Source organism: Xenopus laevis, chromosome 1S (genome assembly GCF_017654675.1).
Source record: "Xenopus laevis strain J_2021 chromosome 1S, Xenopus_laevis_v10.1, whole genome shotgun sequence".
NCBI classification, from domain to species: Eukaryota; Metazoa; Chordata; class Amphibia; order Anura; family Pipidae; genus Xenopus; species Xenopus laevis.
This window is the reverse complement of record NC_054372.1, coordinates 126,184,730-126,202,721: the sequence shown is the minus strand read 5'-3', so window position 1 is coordinate 126,202,721 and position 17,992 is coordinate 126,184,730. Positions and strand designations below refer to the sequence as shown.

At 40.8% G+C, this 17,992-nt stretch overlaps 1 protein-coding gene across 9 annotated transcripts in view; it reads left to right on the top strand.

The window, feature by feature from the left end:
* Positions 1-17,992, top strand: part of cdc14b.S (cell division cycle 14B S homeolog) — a 69,696-nt gene that overhangs the window by 32,178 nt on the left and 19,526 nt on the right. For 6 of the 9 annotated variants that reach the window (XM_041574576.1, XM_041574555.1, XM_041574562.1 and 3 more), the window contains exons 2-3: positions 15,758-15,848; positions 17,587-17,662. In XM_041574576.1, the coding sequence (XP_041430510.1) occupies positions 15,758-15,848; positions 17,587-17,662 (167 nt within the window). 9 annotated transcript variants of the gene reach the window in all.

The following is a 17,992-nucleotide window of genomic DNA, read 5'->3' as shown; positions in this document are numbered from 1 at the left end:
CAATGGCCACCAAAATGTTCAGAGGAACCCTGGCAATCATATTTAGGGTGCTTTTTCTTAGTACGTAATGATACATGGGTGATATGGTGCTGGGAAGTTGAAGTTTTGAGGCAATTTTCAGATATTTCACCAAAACCGACAATTTTGGGAAAGCCTTGCGACTCAGTAGTTTGGAGCAGAAAGGCATGGGTACCCATTTTAGATTCTGTAGAATGTGTTCTTTCCAAAAATATATGGGTTTGGGGGGTAAACATATATTTCTGTGTTTTTACCCCACAAAAAATGCAGTCAATGTGTTGATTTCTCAGTAGCTGAAGTAAAGTCCTGAACAATTTGGATGCGCTAACTTCATATTTGTGTCTCTAAATGCCAGATACTTTGGTAAACCTATGCATAATGGATATCAAACTGTTCAGTGGACCCCTGGCAATCATATTTCAGGTGCTTTTTCTTGGTACGTAATATAGTTTGGGATATGCGGAGCAGCAAAATAAAACCTTTGAAATGATTTTTCAAAATTTTGAATTTTATTTTGAAAAACCGCTATGTTCAGACAAGCTTTTCTGTTTGGTAGTTGGGAGTAGAGAGACATAGTTACCCATTTTGTAATCGGCAGAATGTGTACTTTTCAAAAATGTATGGTTTTCTGGGGTAAACCTATGGTTTCAGGATTTTTTGCCTTGGAATCTAAAGCATGCCGTTTTCTGCCTTAGTGCTTTCAAAATTCAGTAATATACTGCCGGGAGTTTTTGCTGTACAGAAATCCTAAATCTCCCTAAAACTATACATATCTGGTATTGGCACGTTCGAGAGACATAAGGCTTTCCAAATCAGTTGGATTTTCATCTGTAAAATGAAATATTTTTCTGGTATAAATTGATATACAATGAAAAATGGTAATTTTTCATTTTTTTTTGTTATTTAGCACTATAAATTTTTTTGCACAGGTGGAAATACATGAAAACTCAGGCAGATTTAGAAAGCTCAGTTTCTACCGAAAAAAACAATGTATAGTTTTCCTAGGTAAACTATAGGTTTCCCCTCAGAAAATGCCCCTAAAGTGAGAGAGCACAAAATGCTTAAAAACGGCTGGCATTTCGCGTAACCAAAATGTGAAATTCTGCTGGCACTTAAAGGGTTAAAAGGCTCACTCTGCCTTTGAAATGCAAGGTTTTACTCACTTTGTCTTTCACTAAAGGGCTAGGGACCCGTTTGTCCATAGCGCATCCCTTTAAAAGGGATCTTGGCCTTTCTTTAACCTGCAAGACTTTTAACACATGTGTTCCTATGGAGGAAGTCACACACCATTCAGTCTCCTGCTTTTGATCAAATAGGGCAAGATCAGGCACACATACTTCAGTGTCTTTGTTCACACCATGAACACTTTGCATTTTACATTCATGGGTTGTAGGGTGCTTTTTACCAGAGATTTGTGTCACACACTCTGACACACATTCTGTGTTAACAGGCAACCCACACTTGACCTCATCTGTATCAGGTCTTAACTCACATGCCTCTTTAATAGACTCAGCTGGTGCTGAATCTGTCACTTTCACTTCAGTGGGGACAGGCACACATTTCGCTAAAGGACTTTTAACTTCCCCTTTAAATATGCCTTCACGTACATTTTCCTCTCCAGAACACTGTGTTTCAACTCTCACACAGATGGGCTCACTGGAGAACAGTTGTGTAGTTGGCACCTGCACACACACAGATTCAGGAGGCAGTTGTACATTTTCATCACTCACCTCCTCAGACACTCTGTCTGGCTTATCATCATTAACACTCATGGCACTAGTTTCTACACCATCATTTGTACTGGCTATGTTCACACACATAGCTTGGCAGTCAAAGATTTCAGGTCTCTCACTTAACACACTTTTAGGTGTCTCATTCCCACAGTTCTGCTTGCACTTTTGCCTTACTTTACTCTCCCTGGTTATCATGCCTGAACCATGGGAGTCACAGTCGGATGGACACTTTAAGGCCAACTTATTATCGCTACTACATGAATCTGACACATGTGTCTCTATGGGAGCAGCCACACACACTTCCAACTCCTGAATTTTATTTACTAGGGAAGACACACACACTTTGGCATCTCTGTTACCATCATGCACGCTTTGCATTTCAGTTTTACCCACTGCCTGGGATATAGGGTGTGCTTCCACAACTGGCAATGATGGGTTTTTAAACACACCAAGGGCTTTCACTTCAAGCCCATGGCCAACAGTTTTAGTCTGCATCTTGCGCACAGACTTGTGTTATACAACCAGACACACACTCGGTCACACGCTCAGGGTTAGCAAGCAACTCACATTTGGCATTACTTGTATTGGGACCCAATGCATCTTCTGTCAGACAGACAGATTCTGACTGCAAGACTCCTTCCAAGGAATGTAACACAGGAGTCATGACTTTGCTTTCAACCACAGTCACTCCATGTGGCTTATCCCCATTGACAGCCATGTTACCATTCTCCATATCAGCACACTCAGGTCTGTTCTCACTCACTACACACTCAGTGAGCCAGACATATCCCTGTCTCTCTAAGGGATTGCGCTCAGTAGACTGGGACTCTCCACCTGAGTTCAGTTGCACACACAACTGGTCATAGACTTTGATCAGCTCGGTTATTGCCGCAGTAGACCTTTCAATTGTGCAATTATCAGCCATATGACCTGGGCCAGAACAACTACTGCACTTTACAGGCTCTGTTTTGTACACATTCACAGACAAGTCACACAAAGTGCAGGGCTTAGGTTTTGACTCACCTTTAAGACATTCACACTTGGAATCACAGACATGCCTCAAAGAGTTTTTCTCCCTTTGATTTAACCCTTCAGGTAGCAAAACATTAAGGCACATTTTACTCAAGACATTTTCTCTCTCACTTGAGCTACTTTGTTGCAGACACACCTGCTCTGCTTTTTGGTGTTCCCCACTGTGAATTACCTCATTCACCTTTGCTAGGGGAACATTTACATTGGGTTTCCCCCTTATACTTTTTACTATGGGTGTTACCTCACACCCCACAGTCACACACATAGGATTCCCATCTGGACATTGGACAGCAAAATTACACATAACATTTTTCATAACACCAACATTATTCACCACCTGGTTTGATTGTTCCACATCCATTGGGTTGTTGTTTCCCCACAACTCCCAGAATAGGGGAAAGTCTGTACCCAGAACAATTTCCTCTTCACCGTCACTTGCAACCATAAGTGAGTGGATAACAGTCCCTTTTGTGGTTTCAAAATTAAGACATACAGTCAGGTTTGAGTTCTCTTGCTTCTCAGGGACCTCGTGCGGTAGTAGAATAAACATTAACAGTTCATGCAACACCACTGACTTAGTTGAGTTAATGTCCAGTGTGACCCACAGTGAAATCCCATTCACTTTTACCTCTACTGACTTTTCAGCAATACCTTTAACAGGCACAGTGCATTCTGATTGCACACTTAACTCTTTAGGCCCCAGGACCTTGCCTTTCCTCCCACAGTCCCAGTCTTTTATCCCCCCAGCCTGCCGTTCCCTTTCAACCACCCCTTTAAGAACAGTCTCACCATTCCTGTAGGGCATCCGGTGTGGAACTGCTGGGGATGATCTCTGACCAAATATGCCAGACTGGACTTGGAAATCAGCATAGCCTCTCTCCTTGGTATTCTGCTGGAGCTCCAACTTTGGGGTACCACCTCTTTGGAACCAGTTTCCTGCCTTGGATCCAGATGTAGGGGTCTCCTTTTGTGCAAGCAAAGGTGCTCTCACTTCCTTGGCAGTCTGTTGCAACCCCACAGGCCACTGCACCTTTAAGGAAGCCTGCTGGTAGAACTTTCTTTGTGGTAGACAGAAAAAATGAGTCTGTTTTCCTACAGACTTTACAGGAGCTGCCACTGCTCCTTGCAACTCACAGAAATGCTCACCTTTCACTTGTGAGGCATTTAACGGTCTCTTTCCCAGACTTGGCTCGCTGACTCTTTCCCAGTCACGGTGGAACTGCAGCCACCAGTCGCCATCTTGCTGTTCCTGTTGCTTTCCAATAGCACTCACAGCCTCCTGCTGAACAGCTGTAGCATGAGGATTTACAGCACCAGTTGCCATATTAGTACAGTCTCTTAAGGGTAATGCTTACCAGGCTTTTAAACAGGTGTATGTCTCTTTAAAGCTCTGCCCGCATCCGAGCACCAATTGTGACATGCCACTGGCCTGCACATGCACTTTTATTGGGGAATTAGCGTTTGGTAGACAGGTAGCGTAGGATTTTTGAGCTTAGAGACAGGGACACCAAGGCTTCAGACAAAAAAACACAGGTTTATTAAGCACTGGACATTCCAACGAAAAGGCAACAGAAAAATGTTCAGGTTACAGTTCAACTTCACTGTAGAACATGCAGGGTACAGTTCAGTAAATACACTGCCAAACATTCAGGGTTTTCCCCCCTCTGGTCGCTCACCATCAAGGGAAACTCTCACCCTCTTGCGCTTTGAAGTATTTGGGCTTCACACTCAGCCCTGCTGGCTTACCCTCCTGGGACTCAGACTCACCAGCCTCTGCCAGTCCTTTTCTCTTTCTTTCCCCACAAGGGATTTAGGCTCCAAGCTCTGGAACTCTCTTGCTGGCAGAAAGGACCCTTCTGCCCAGCTCTGTCTCTCACAGCCCCTCACTTCCCTGGAGAGCCCTGAGTTGTGCTCACACAGCCCTTTTACATTGTCAGGTAGATCCTCTCTCAGCTGCCACTTAATTACCTGGCTGATAGGGAATATTAACCCTACCTGAGCCAAGTATTCCTTTGCAGCACATACCATGCAGATTAAATGCACTCTTTTGTGTGTCTTTTGCTCTAAGACAGTGGTGTTTCCCAAACACCCTGTCACAATATATATTATTGTACTTTAATATACATTGTTATATATTGTTTGTTCTGTAAGTATGTAGTGTAATAGAAGCTGTTTGCATCAAGTTTTACTCATCTGATGTTATACCAGATTTAGATTCTGCACAGAATTTCCAAGTGTAGCAATGCCCTTCTTTAAACCTTTGCTCAATTGCTTGAGTTATATTCACATCTTAATAATGGTTATTTACCCACATATTTGTACAAAATCAGATCCTCAGCTGAGTTCCTTCACACAATGTTTCCATTCTATGACAAGCCTATGCATTATTTTTCATTTTTGTTTGGTACAAGTGTCTGGTTGTATTCTGTGCTTTGTGCTAAATACGATTAAGGATGAAGCACACCAATTTTTGCAGCAGTTTTGCCTTGATCACATTTATTTGCAGAAATTCAAAGCTCAAGCTTTAGGGTCATTGCACCTGAGAAAGGGGTTCTGCCCCGAAAGCTTGTGCTTTGAATTGGTGTGCTTTATCTTTACACACAACTTGGAAGGTATGTTGGACTTGGAATCAGTTTGGGATTGAATGCACGCTGCATTACCAAATAAATAAGTGGTGTGCAGCAAGAAAGTATTGTTGTTGGACTGTGTGCTAAATAAACATCTGCTGTGATGTGCTGAACCAAAAAAGATGTAAGGATTGCACACTCAGTCTTAAATAAAGATACAAAAAAATATATTTTATTATTAAACACTTACATAATAGCAGGTCACCCCAGTGATGTGCTGAAAGCAGTGTTGGGGTGTGCAGGCCTATCCGTGCTATTTATGATGGCTTGGAGTCTAGTTGGCCCCACTGCTTGTCATCCCCACTACAATCATCTGAAATGGCTAGTGCAAGCACTTGTCCATAATTCGATTTTCTTACCACAAGCCATGCATGAGGGAAGTTACCTGAAGTGTTAACATCTGAGGGTCAGTAACATCAGGATATGGAAATTTCCTAAAATGCTAGGCATAATGTTCACTTCATGTGTACTTTTGATATTCAGTGCCATTTTTAGAAAGCATGCTATTTTTCTGTGAAAATACCTGGAGTTTTCAGGTTGGGCTTTTGGGATAGTTTGTGAATATGTATTGTCTAGAGTTGCATTTAACACCATAAGACTGGGCAGGGCTTTGTTTAGACAATAAACAGAGTGGATAGCAAACATGAATCACATAACATACAGATACTATATAAAGTAAAATGGTAGCTTTTAAGTTTTACCCATCCTTTAATCTTCTGTAGAGTAGGGAACAGTAGTATAAGACACCTATTTTACTTTTTTTTTTCAAGGAATTGGGGAGGGGTGCCTTATGTCTGCCTGAATAGGTTTCTAAATGATCTGTGCAGCCTGGCTTCCCAAGTTATCTGGAAGCCAAATGAGTGGAGCACAGAAGAAAATTACATTAAGAAATGTTACTGCACAGAACAAACACTCCTTAGGGCATGTCTATAAAAAGCACTTGCACCTTTGTTACATACACTATATGGCCAAAAGTATTCAAAATCATGCCAAATTACACAGACTGAGGAGTATATGTTTAGTGGTTGCCAGGAGAAGTCAGCCTGTCTGAATTTGTAAAACTGAACATAATATTTGGCAAAACAAGAATCATGGTCTGGGGCTTATAGGGCCTCTGCTTTCAAAAGATAAAGAGTAAAGTGACATGTTTGACCATTCTGTGTTTCCTGCTTTGGTGAAAAAGTTCGGGGGAAAGTTTCTGTCTGCACATGATTTCTATTAGGAGCTGTGCCAGTAGGATAAATTGGAATGCAGACAGTGGGCCATGCCTGATCTTACTAATGATATTGTAGAAGCAAATCCCATTACATGCAACACTGCTGGACTGGCTCTCTGTAACCTCTGGCAAAGGATGTGCTGTAAAGCAGACTATTGCTTTGTATTGGGCTTGAATGAGGGTATTGTGTGTATGAGAAACCCCAAGGCCTCTTTTGAAGCTCAGTCCTGGCTAGGGTTGCCACCTGGCTGGTGGTTGATCCCAATGTTATTAATAGGGAAAAAAAGATAAATATATAGGAAGGCTGGTATTTGTTTTTTCAGAAAAGGTGGCAACCCTAGTCCTGACAAGGGCAGCCTGGGCATGTGTACAGACATGGCTTTGATCATATAGAGCAGTGATCCCCAACCAGTAGCTCGTGAGCAACATGTTGCTCTCCAACCCCTTGGATGTTGCTCCCAGTGGCCTCAAAGCAGGAGCTTATTTTTGAATTTCTGTGTTAGGAGCAAGTTTTAGTTGTATAAAAACAAGGTGCACTGCCAAACAGAGCCTTAATGTAGGTTGACAATCCACATAGGGGCTACTAAATGGCCAATCACAGCCCTTATTTGGCACCCCAGGAACATTTTTCATGCTAGTGTTGCTCCCCAACTCCTTTTACTTTTGAATGTTGCTCACAGGTTCTAAAGGTTGGGGATCCCTGATATAGAGTATGACTGTCTCTCTGCTGTCTCCTCCTGGATGTCACAATGCCACCTGAAACTGAACCTTTCTAAAACAGAACTCATTATATTTCCTCCAAGATCTTCCCCTGTCCCTCAGATATCACTCACCGTAAACAACACCACCTTTCATTCTACCACACAGGCACGCTGCCTAGGAGTCATCTTAGACTCTCATCTGTCTTTTTCACCACACATTCAAACACTTGCAAAATCTTGCCGTATTCAACTGCGCAACATTGCTCGAATACGACCCTATCTCAGTTCAGAATCAACTAAAACACTGATTTAGTCTCTCATCATCTCCCGCCTTGATTACTGCAACTTACTCCTCACAGGTATTCCAACAAGTCACCTTTCACAACTCCAATCTGTTCTAAACGCAGCCGCCAGACTCATTCATCTAGCTCGCCGCTCAACATCAGCTGCTCCCATATGCATGTCCCTTCACTGGCTCCCAATCTCTTCTAGAATCAAATTCAAATTACTTACACTCACATTCAAGGCCCTTAATAATGAAACCCCTCCCTATATTTCATCTCTAATCTCCAAATACACTCCTTCACGAAACCTACGCTCTGCTTCTGATCTTCGCCTCACTTCTCCTCTGGTCACTTCTGCCCATTCTCGTCTACAAGACTTCTCTCGGGCTTCTGCTTTTCTCTGGAACTCTCTGCCACAAGCTGTCAGACTTTCTCCTTCCTTCCAAACTTTCAAGCGCTCCTTAAAGACCCATCTGTTTAAAGAGGCCTATTCGATGTACCTTAATTAATCACTGCTGTATCAAAAATGACAAAGTGTTTATACAATCCTAATGTCTCAATTGTACCCTAACCTTTTAGTTTGTAAACCCTATTGTACTCTGTAATCATTGTCTGTTATCCACCATTTATTCCCTGTTTGATATAACTGCAGTAAAGCACTGCGTATCTTGACAGCGCTATATATATATATATAAATGATGATGATGATACGGCTGCGTCTGTAACACAATGTCCCATTGTTTCATCTTGTATGACCCTAAAATGTCCTCATTGTATTTAGCACTACACTTCTATTTCTGTTGCAGCAGGTCTGGCCTAACAACCCCACATTTATCCAGTTACTCGCATATAACAACAACACAGGTGGCATAAGGGGCGCACAGCTTAGCAGACACGTTACCTGCTCTCTGTTTTATAACAACACGATGTTATTATGGACACCTGTATAAAAGTAATCAAGAAGGCATGACTGGATTATGGTCATTAATACTAAAGGCACGCTCGTATCCGTGTGACGCGCCACATTAGCACAGGTTTTCCGGTTTGATGAACGTTTGGGAGACAATCCAACTTGTGTCCAGCCCCTCCTCATTGTCCATTTAAACCTATGTTGTCTTTGCTATTGGCTGTCGTGTGCATTCCATTGGCCCTGCTGGCGCCGCTCCGACCAATCAGCGGCTAGGGCTGGGCACGTGGGCGGGGTTTAGAGTTCGAAGTTTTTACCCGTGTGGAACTCGCTGGTTTGTAGCACCTGGAACCATAACAAGAGCCTGGAAGCGAGTCGCCGGGATTTTGCTCGTTGTTTGCACGCTACATCCGCGCTGCTCAGCCTCGGAGTAGATACGAGAAGAGCCCGGCTGTCTGGCTGACATTTCGCCTGCCTTGTTGTTGGTGTCGAAAGGAAGTGGGAGCGCACTAGACTCTGCGTGCAGATACCACGCGATTTTTTTTAAAAAACTTTAGTAACTTTGTTTTATTCGCTATTGTATTTGCGCGCATTTAGCAGCCAGATAACCCGTGCCAGCCGAGGAGTCGTCTCTGTAGGGGAGCAGCACAGCACAAAGGTCGCTGGGGAAAGTTCATGGGTGGGAGCATTTGGTCGCTAGACACGGTGCCAGTTTGTCGCATCACCCGCCCCCAACATTGAGAGCAATCCGCGCACCCTGTCTTCTCCTGCTCACAACATGACCGACGAATGCGACCTGCCGCCTGGTGCTGTGGAGATCGTCAAAGGTAAGCGCACTATAGCGCCAACGAGCTGCACGCAATTCCTGCACTACAACTGCTACTGATACCCCATCTTCCTCCTCCTCCATGCTCCCTTGTTACACCTGCAGCTAAAGCTGGGCACAGGTTACACACCCTATTCATTTTTATTGTGTTCCTCCTCCTGCTTTTTTGGGCTGGAAGTCATTTATCGCATTCTGCGTACTTTTAAACTATGCTGCTACAGCATATATTTGCATTTGGGCCCAAGGAACTGGTGGGCTGCTTCTAGCTGCAGCTCTCCCATTTGCAATGTCAGCTAACTGGTTGTTAGTGTCCAAATTACCCTCACAACCATGCATTGATTTGAATGAGAATATGGAAAATTAATAGGGGAGGGTCTGAATAGAAAGCCCATTAATAAAAAGTAGCAATAACAATAAATGTGTAGCTTTACAGAGCATCTGTTTTTAGATTGGGTCAGTGACCCCCATTTGAAAGCTGGAAATCATCAGAAGAATGCAAATAATTAAAAAGAAAACTATACAAAGTAAATAAAAAAGATCAATTGAAAAGTTGCTTAGAATTGGTCATTCTATAACATACTAAAAGTTAACTTGAAGGTGAACCACTCCTTTAAGTGCAATTGTCCAGATTGCAGACTGTGGCCATTATTTTAATTTCAGATGGTTGCATATTCTAGTGGCAGGGTTCTAGGCAAAAAGAGTACAGAACACAAATATTAACATAAAAAGTAGCAAGTTCTACATGTGCTGTTGCCTTTTGGGAAAAAAAGAAATGTTAATCTGCAAAATAACCTTTTGCCTAATAAAAATCAAAACATAATTCTCAGCAACTTTGAAGTATTACTTTCATTACAAATGTTCTATGGTAAGTTATTTGTATGTTGCTATCGGAAGCAGTGTGTGTTCCTTTCTATTCTCTGCCCTGTTGGCTTAGACCAGTGACCTCCGACAAGTAGCTGATGAGCAACATGTTGCTCTTCAACCCCTTGGATGTTGCTTCAAGTGGCCTCAGAGCTGGAGCTTATTTTTGAATTCCAGGCTTGGAGACAAGTTTTGGTTGTATAAAAACCAGATGCCAAACTGAGCCTCAATGTAGGTTCACAATCCACATAGGGCCAATCACAGCACTTATTTGGCACCCCAAGAACATTTTCATGCTTGTGTTGCTCCCCAACTCCTTTTATTTCTGAATTTTGGTCACAGGTTCAAAAGGTTGGGGATCCCGGGCTTAAGCTCCCCATAGACGCAACGATTCTTCCTGCCGAACGACCGATTTTAGGGAAGCCTGACCAATCCTTCGAAATTATCGTGTGGTTAGTGGTATTCGAACGATCGTACATCTTACGATTTTTCGGCCGATATCTGTCAGGAAATTGATCGGCCAGGTCAAAAAATCTTTGTCGGTCCCAGTGCAATCTATCTATGTTTGCAGGGCCAAGCAGGCAGCTCCCCTTTGTTTTCCTGGCAAATTGGTCTTTTTAGTTGATGGTCAACTCGTACGATCGTTATGAGAAGATCGTGGTATCACGATCAGGATCTGATCTTTTAAAAAATCTCAACATCTATCTATGGCCAGCTTAAGACTTTTGCAACATTGTTTAAAAAGTAACAACCAGGAGATTTTTAATAGCAATTGTTTTTATAAATAACTTTAAAACACTTCAAATGTTTGATAAATGTAAATTGGAAAGTTGCTTGGGATTGTTTTTCTTTTATTAGGCAAATTTATTTTGTGGTTCACCTGCCCTAAAATCTCCCTGTCTCCTTTGCAAATGTCTGCCTACATTTATATAGAGATCATTAAAAAATTAAGACTATTGGAAAAGTGAAATTACCTCTTTTTAGCTAAAAAATGGGCGCTGTGTATACAGCCACAACTGCAAATCTACACGTTAAAACTTGTCATGCGATTTGACCTCTCATCTTATTCTGCTGAGGAACATGAGTTTGCTCACTCAATCAACAGCTGTAGATGTGGTTGTTCAGGAATATTTTACAGTCTGCACATGATGGTGACAAACCGGAATGGTGGACAATGATAAACTGTGTGGTGGGCCTGCACCGCTGTGGTTCTGGTCTTGTCCATCCAGAGTATCAAGGTTACCTCCACATTTTCAGACTTTGACTATTTATTTTTTCAGCTGCTGTGGCATTTTACAAATCTTAACCGCCCAAAATCCATTATTATTAACATGTATCTTTAGAGCGCCAACATATTGCACTGCGTTGTATCCATTTATTCTTTTTGACTTCAGTACACGTAGCCATACTTCTCTAAAATAGTTTTCACCCCAAGTAAGTAGAAAAACTAACTTTCTTTTCCTTTTTTTAAAAATAGCCCAAATGATCTGTATACTACATTTGTTGGTAACATTTTTATCTCATCCTACCCTCCTTAACTTGGGATGAACATTTTCCCCTATAGTGATTATTGAGGGGACTGGCCACTAGCATTAAAGTTTTATTGTTGGGTCATCTTAAAACTCTGGCATGAATTCTTTTAAGGAAAAGTCTAAACCTTTAAAGGAATTAAAGGGAAAAACTATACCTTTAGAATAATTTCTTAATCAACAGATATTTTATATCATAAATTACTTATGAAAGAATTTTACCATTTATCATGTAGAATAATTTCCTTTCTGCATCTTTTAAGTAAAGCCACCATTTTTTTGCTCCCTCAAATCACCTGACAGGAAATCATGCAGCTCTAGAGCTAACAGGAAGAAGTGTTGGGAGTAAAAGATAGAGCTCTGTCCTTTTATTGGCTGTCGCCTAGTATGTATGGTTATCCCCAGCCAGGGGGCAACCCTTGCTACTTAAAATCACGGTTTATCTATATCTTTATAAAATAGCTAATTGCATATTGTTTTATTTCACTGAAGCCATGTTACGCATATAGGCTGTTTTGTTTGATATATTTAAATTGGGTAGGGATGCTCTGAATCCTGGATTTGACCTTTTTCAGCAGGATTTGGCCAAATTCAAGTGCCTGGCCAAACCAAATCCTTAATTATGTGACTTTTGCGAAATAAGGACATTTTTAAAGTGTGCAGCGCAAGGGGTTTTCCTTTTGCATATGTAAATTAGGGGACCCAAATTAGTAAATTCACTGTATCCCTAGTATTGGGAATACCCTTAGAAGAAATATCTAGCCCATGGTTTTTAACAGTTGGAAAGCCCTGAAAGTCAGAAAAGCAAATTGAAAAATTTTAAGCATTTTAAATGAAAGGTATACTGGGGTCATTATTTCCCCTTACCGAACACCTGTAAATATTAATTCTACAATTCCTAAGAGTGCTATGTAAATCAAAAATCTAAGGCGCTGTGCAAGCTTTATTAAACAAGTTTAGTCCTGCAAATCCAGCCTGGGAGAAGACATTTTTCCCATTGCCTTCCATTATCCAGGGCATGCTGGGAACTGTACTTTATACAGCATTGTACTTTAAACCGTCTAGAAATCCCTTGGGCTTAGCCTATCCACTGATTATAAATATACTTATAAAAATGTATTTTCTTTGAATGTAAATTCACTGCATCTAACCTGCTCTTGCGGCGTGTTTTGCAGTACTGCAGTATTTCCCAACACTTCACTTACAAACAATTTATCGTGAAGGGATGTGCTTGGGGTTTGCCAGATCATGTCTACGAAAAACAAACATTGTGCTTGGCTGATAAGCAATCTGTTCAGATGCAGACTACAGCTGTTTTGAAGCATACAACCCTGCTAGTTATTAATTAACTGTGAAACATCAATGCTATATAGGTGTACTATTTTAAATAGAATACTTACGTGAGTTAGAGATACCTATTCTAAGCAACTTTTCCCATGGTTCTCATCATTTATTTGATATGGTTTTGGAATAACAGGTATGGGATCCCTTATCTCCCAGAGAGTCCATGTTAAGCAAACAATTCTCATTTTTTAAAAAATATTCTGTTCTCTATTTGAATCCCTATTGTTGGCAAAAACAAATCCTATTGGTATGGTGATCCAAATTATGGAAATATCCCTTATCCAGAAAACCCCAAGTCCCAAGCATTCCAAATAATAGATCCTGTCCCAAGCCAGCAGCTAAAAATGCTGTCTGGATGTTGATAGTGATGCCCTACAACCAAAATAAAACTAGATTCTAGGGGTTAAATGTTATCACTGTTCATTTCAAGGCCACCTGCATTGATCTTCCATTTTGACTGGTTGCTTGGCTAAATAAACAATAGCAAACAATACCTGTGGTTGTAATTCTAAGCATGACATTTGCAAAACATAAATGTAAATATTTCGAAACCACAAAAAAATCTTAATTTTAAGATGTACTATCCCTTTTGAAAGGGTGATCCTTTATTAATACTCTTCACAGGAAGTAAGAAACATAGACTTTCAAGGGGAATGCAATAGACGAGGCCAGAACTAGGCAACTTGTTTTCACTGATACACAATACAAATGTTGATGCATATGTTTCTGATCTGATAACCCCAAGTTTGAAGTTTACACCAAATGTCTTTCTGTTTGCTATGAAATCCATTCCACTTTGTTTGGTTGGTCCTGCAGCAATGCTAAGAGCATTTTGGAAAGGTCCTACTGCAATGTCTCTTATAGCTAGTGACTTGCTGTTATAACTAAAGGGGACATTGTTTGCGGTGTTGCGGGGAATGCACAGGGAGGCCAACCAAACTATTTTAAAGCTGAACCCAAGTAACCATAGCCATTTAACAGTAAATATCTGTGCCTCCAAAGATGACCCAGTAGATCCCCACTGCTGATTCACTGCACATGCTCTGTGCTACTGTCACTTACTGAGCTTAGGGACAGACACATGATGTGCTGTGTATATATTGTGGCAAACTGGCAGCTTGCACACAACTTTTGGGGGGCATTAGTCAATTGTTGGCAGGCAGCATAGGACAAAGATGAGCAATTAGACAGTGACACAGTGCTCTTCAAGGAAAAAACGGGTTTATTTTGCCACTTTTAAACAGTCGGTTATGCGCATGGATGACCAATGTAGCAAACACACATTAATCATAAAATAAACCTTGTCCACTGGGCACTACCTTCACAGTTTTGAAGCAGTCCGTGACTAGACTGGGCCCCTTGTGGACGACTAGCAAACAAAGAAATATTGTTTGGTTCACCCCTGTACTCACAGGTTTTTCTCCCAGGTAATGTTCAGCCTCCTGGTTTCCTCACTCTTCCCAATACTCTGTCAAGAGTCAAAACCTTGTCATGGTCCCGGGCTCCCTCTGCTTTCTGCAGTAGCAGGCAGCACTCCCACCTCCTCTGAGAGTTCCTCACACATCCAGGTCTCCTACCTGCTGTGCCCTGCTGAGAGACACACTCTCCCATTCCAATTAACTTTAAATAGCCTTTCTACAGGACAGCTTTCCTGTGTCAGGTGAACTCCACTGTCCGCACTGGATCTGCAGAATGGAGTACCTGACTACTAAAGTCTTTAAAGGGGTTGTTCACCTTCCAAACACTTTTTTCAATTTAGTTGTTTTTAGATTGTTCCCTAGAAATAATGACTTTTTCCAATTACTTTCCATTATTTATTTTTTAAGTTTTTTCCAAAATCTAAGTTTAAAGTTGAATGTTCCTGTCTCTGGTGTTTGAGTCTGACAGCTCAGTAATCCAGGTGCAGATTCTGAACTGTTACAATTTTGCAACATTTAGTTGATACATTTCTCAGCAGCATCTCTGGAGTATTAGCAACAATTGTATCAATTCTAACAGCTGCCTGTAATGAAACCCAGAGATTCTGCTCAGCAGGGACAAAGATAAGAATGTATCAACTAAATGTATCAATTTAGAACAGTTTACAGGATCGGCGACCCCCCCTCCCAGAGCTGCTTCAGAAGGAGAGAAATGACACTTTATACTTCAATATTAGAAAAACCGTGACACATAGAAAATAGAAAGTCATTGGAAAAAGTCGTTATTTCTGGTGATCTATCTGATAACAACTAGTTGTTTGAAGGTGAACAACCCCTTTAAACAATTTATCCTTGGGGATAAATTAAAGGCCAGAATGACCTTTTTCCACCTTCTCCTAGTCATTCTATCAAGAAGGATTCGGACGAATACCGAATCCGAACCCTAATTTGCATATACAAATTAGGGGTGGGAAGGGGAAAAGATTTTTTACTTCCTTGTGTTGTGACAAAAAGTCACCCGATTTCCCTCCCCATTCATAATTTGCATATACAAATTAGTATTTGGCTCGGCCGGGCAGAAGGATTCGGCTGAATCCCGAACCGAATCCTGGATTCGATGCATCCCTTATTTCAATAGTATGTCCTTTCTGCAGGCAAAATTTTACCACTAGCTTACTGTTGGTTACTTTGCCTGTAAAGAGTCTTGTCTGTTTTTTAAGCTGTTGTAAGTTAATGTTGTCTTGACTCCTCTGCCTTTCAGATCGCCTATATTTTGCAATCCTGTGCAGCAGACCAAAAACCACCTATGGCACACATTATTTCTCCATAGATGATGAGCTTGTGTATGAAAAGTAAGTCCTACCATTTTTGCAACGCATATATAATTTATTTGCTTAAATATGTAAAACTAAGCAGATTTTATGTCACAACATAAAAGTGTGAAGCATTCTAAGACTATAAGCAATAATATAGCCCATATGGAAAATGTAGTTCTTCCAATTCTGCTAAAGACTGAATCCTTTAGCTAAAATATAGGATGGTGAAACACAATCACATAGGCACATTGTTCTCAAGTAAAAATTAGACTTGAATATTTTATTTATACTGAAATTTTACAGAAAAGGGGGAATCTGTCTCTCCTAATAGAGATGTTTTTTTTTTCCCATGGACTGCCTTGGGATACTTGTACCTTCTTAGCAACTACTGCTATCTCTAGATTCTGAAAACTGGGTTAAGATGTATGGAGTATCTCTTGTGCTTCATGGAGGCATCATATATGCAGCCCTAACAACTGAAGAGCTAATTAAAGACTGGAGTTTAAAAACTCCCTTTTTGCTGGTTTCTGTCTGGAGAGGCAAGAGAGAAGACAGGCTCTACCATGTAATTAGATTCTCTGTAATGGACTTTATTTAATTGTGGCCAAAAGCATAGGCAGCACAGATGTGGACAGATTTAATCATTGTCCTCCTAAACGATATTCTATAGAGTACAGTGAAAGATTGTAGTTGGGATCTTAAAATGTGGCCTGGTATAGTATAGGGTGGTTATTCATGGTCCCCTATTTTAATTTCTTCCTGCTCCAGTGTTTACCCAATTAAAAACAAGCTTGTTAGCCAATGTGTAGGTTGTATTTGAGGTAGATATCATTTGAAGTATTTAAGGTTTAATGTCATTGTTCTGAAGCATCTCATTTAAATGACTCTGCATGTAACCGGATAGGTGAGTAGGCCTTTGTTTGTTACAGTGCTGTCACTGTTACTATGGGGGGGGGGGAGTGACGGTGACTAATGAAAAAAGCGTTCTGTAAGGACAAGAACAGTTTGGCTAGGGCCTGTGTATTAGAGGTTCCTGTACAGAAATGAGCCACAAATAGATCCTATTTCCCTCACCCATATCAAAATATATTGCGGTTGTTGTTTTTTTTTTTTTGCAAAACAGTTTCCCATTTATACAAAACAGGGTCTTTGTCATGCTCATCCCTGCAGCAAACAATTCCTGTTATGTTTAAAGGGGTTGCCACCAGCTGTTCCTTATCTGGAATATTTAATTTTTACTGGCAAAACTTATATTCTCTGGTAGAAAGTTGGGTAAAATATCTCGTCAACTGCATACTGACAGTTACACTGGTAATCTTAACGTTCATCTCCTTGGATCCAGAGAGAATGGGTCATGCCATACAGCCAACCTTACAAAAGGGTAAATAGTGAAAGCATGCAATTTTGGCCCAGTATGCTATGAAGGAATGTGTTTCACCAGTATACTCAATACTGAATTTAATTGTAGGTGTTAAAAAAAAAAAAAAAATGTCCGTTTCGCTCGACTGAAGCAAGTGGGCACATGTCAGGATTATTTTTGTGGGGGGTTGGTATTCAATCCAACATCTTATCTCGTTTGACTGCAGTTCAGCTGCTGCGTTCTTAAACTTTGAAAGGATGTCCAGTGTGTTGGCATAGTGTTCATTCCAGACAACGTGCAACAATCCCTCATATATTGCTTCAATAATAATCCACCATTTAAATAACCAACAACACTGCTGTTTTATTTTTCTCCAAAATATCTAAACTTCCTTATTTTTCTCTCCAAAAACAGCTTCTATGCAGATTTTGGACCACTTAACCTGGCCATGCTATACCGATACTGCATGAAGTTAAACAAAAAAATCAAGGTGAGTGAACGATTACCATACAGCAGCCCAAGCTGTGGGGAGATCTCAACTGTACCAGCAATTTATTCCCTCTGTATGCAATTTAACTTTTCCACCAGAAATAAAAAATCATAATAAAACAATGTGCTTTGGGACACACAGCCACTTATTGAGTTATTTGAGGTAAATTAAATGACTTGCTTAAATATAAATGTATGTACAAGGGTTTCATACAGTCATACCATCATTATGATTTTAGCTTTAACTGTTGATGAACTGAATAGAAAAAAATGAAAGTGCTACTGGCTGGAATGTTCCTATTTATTTGCAACTGAATACTTATAATACCCA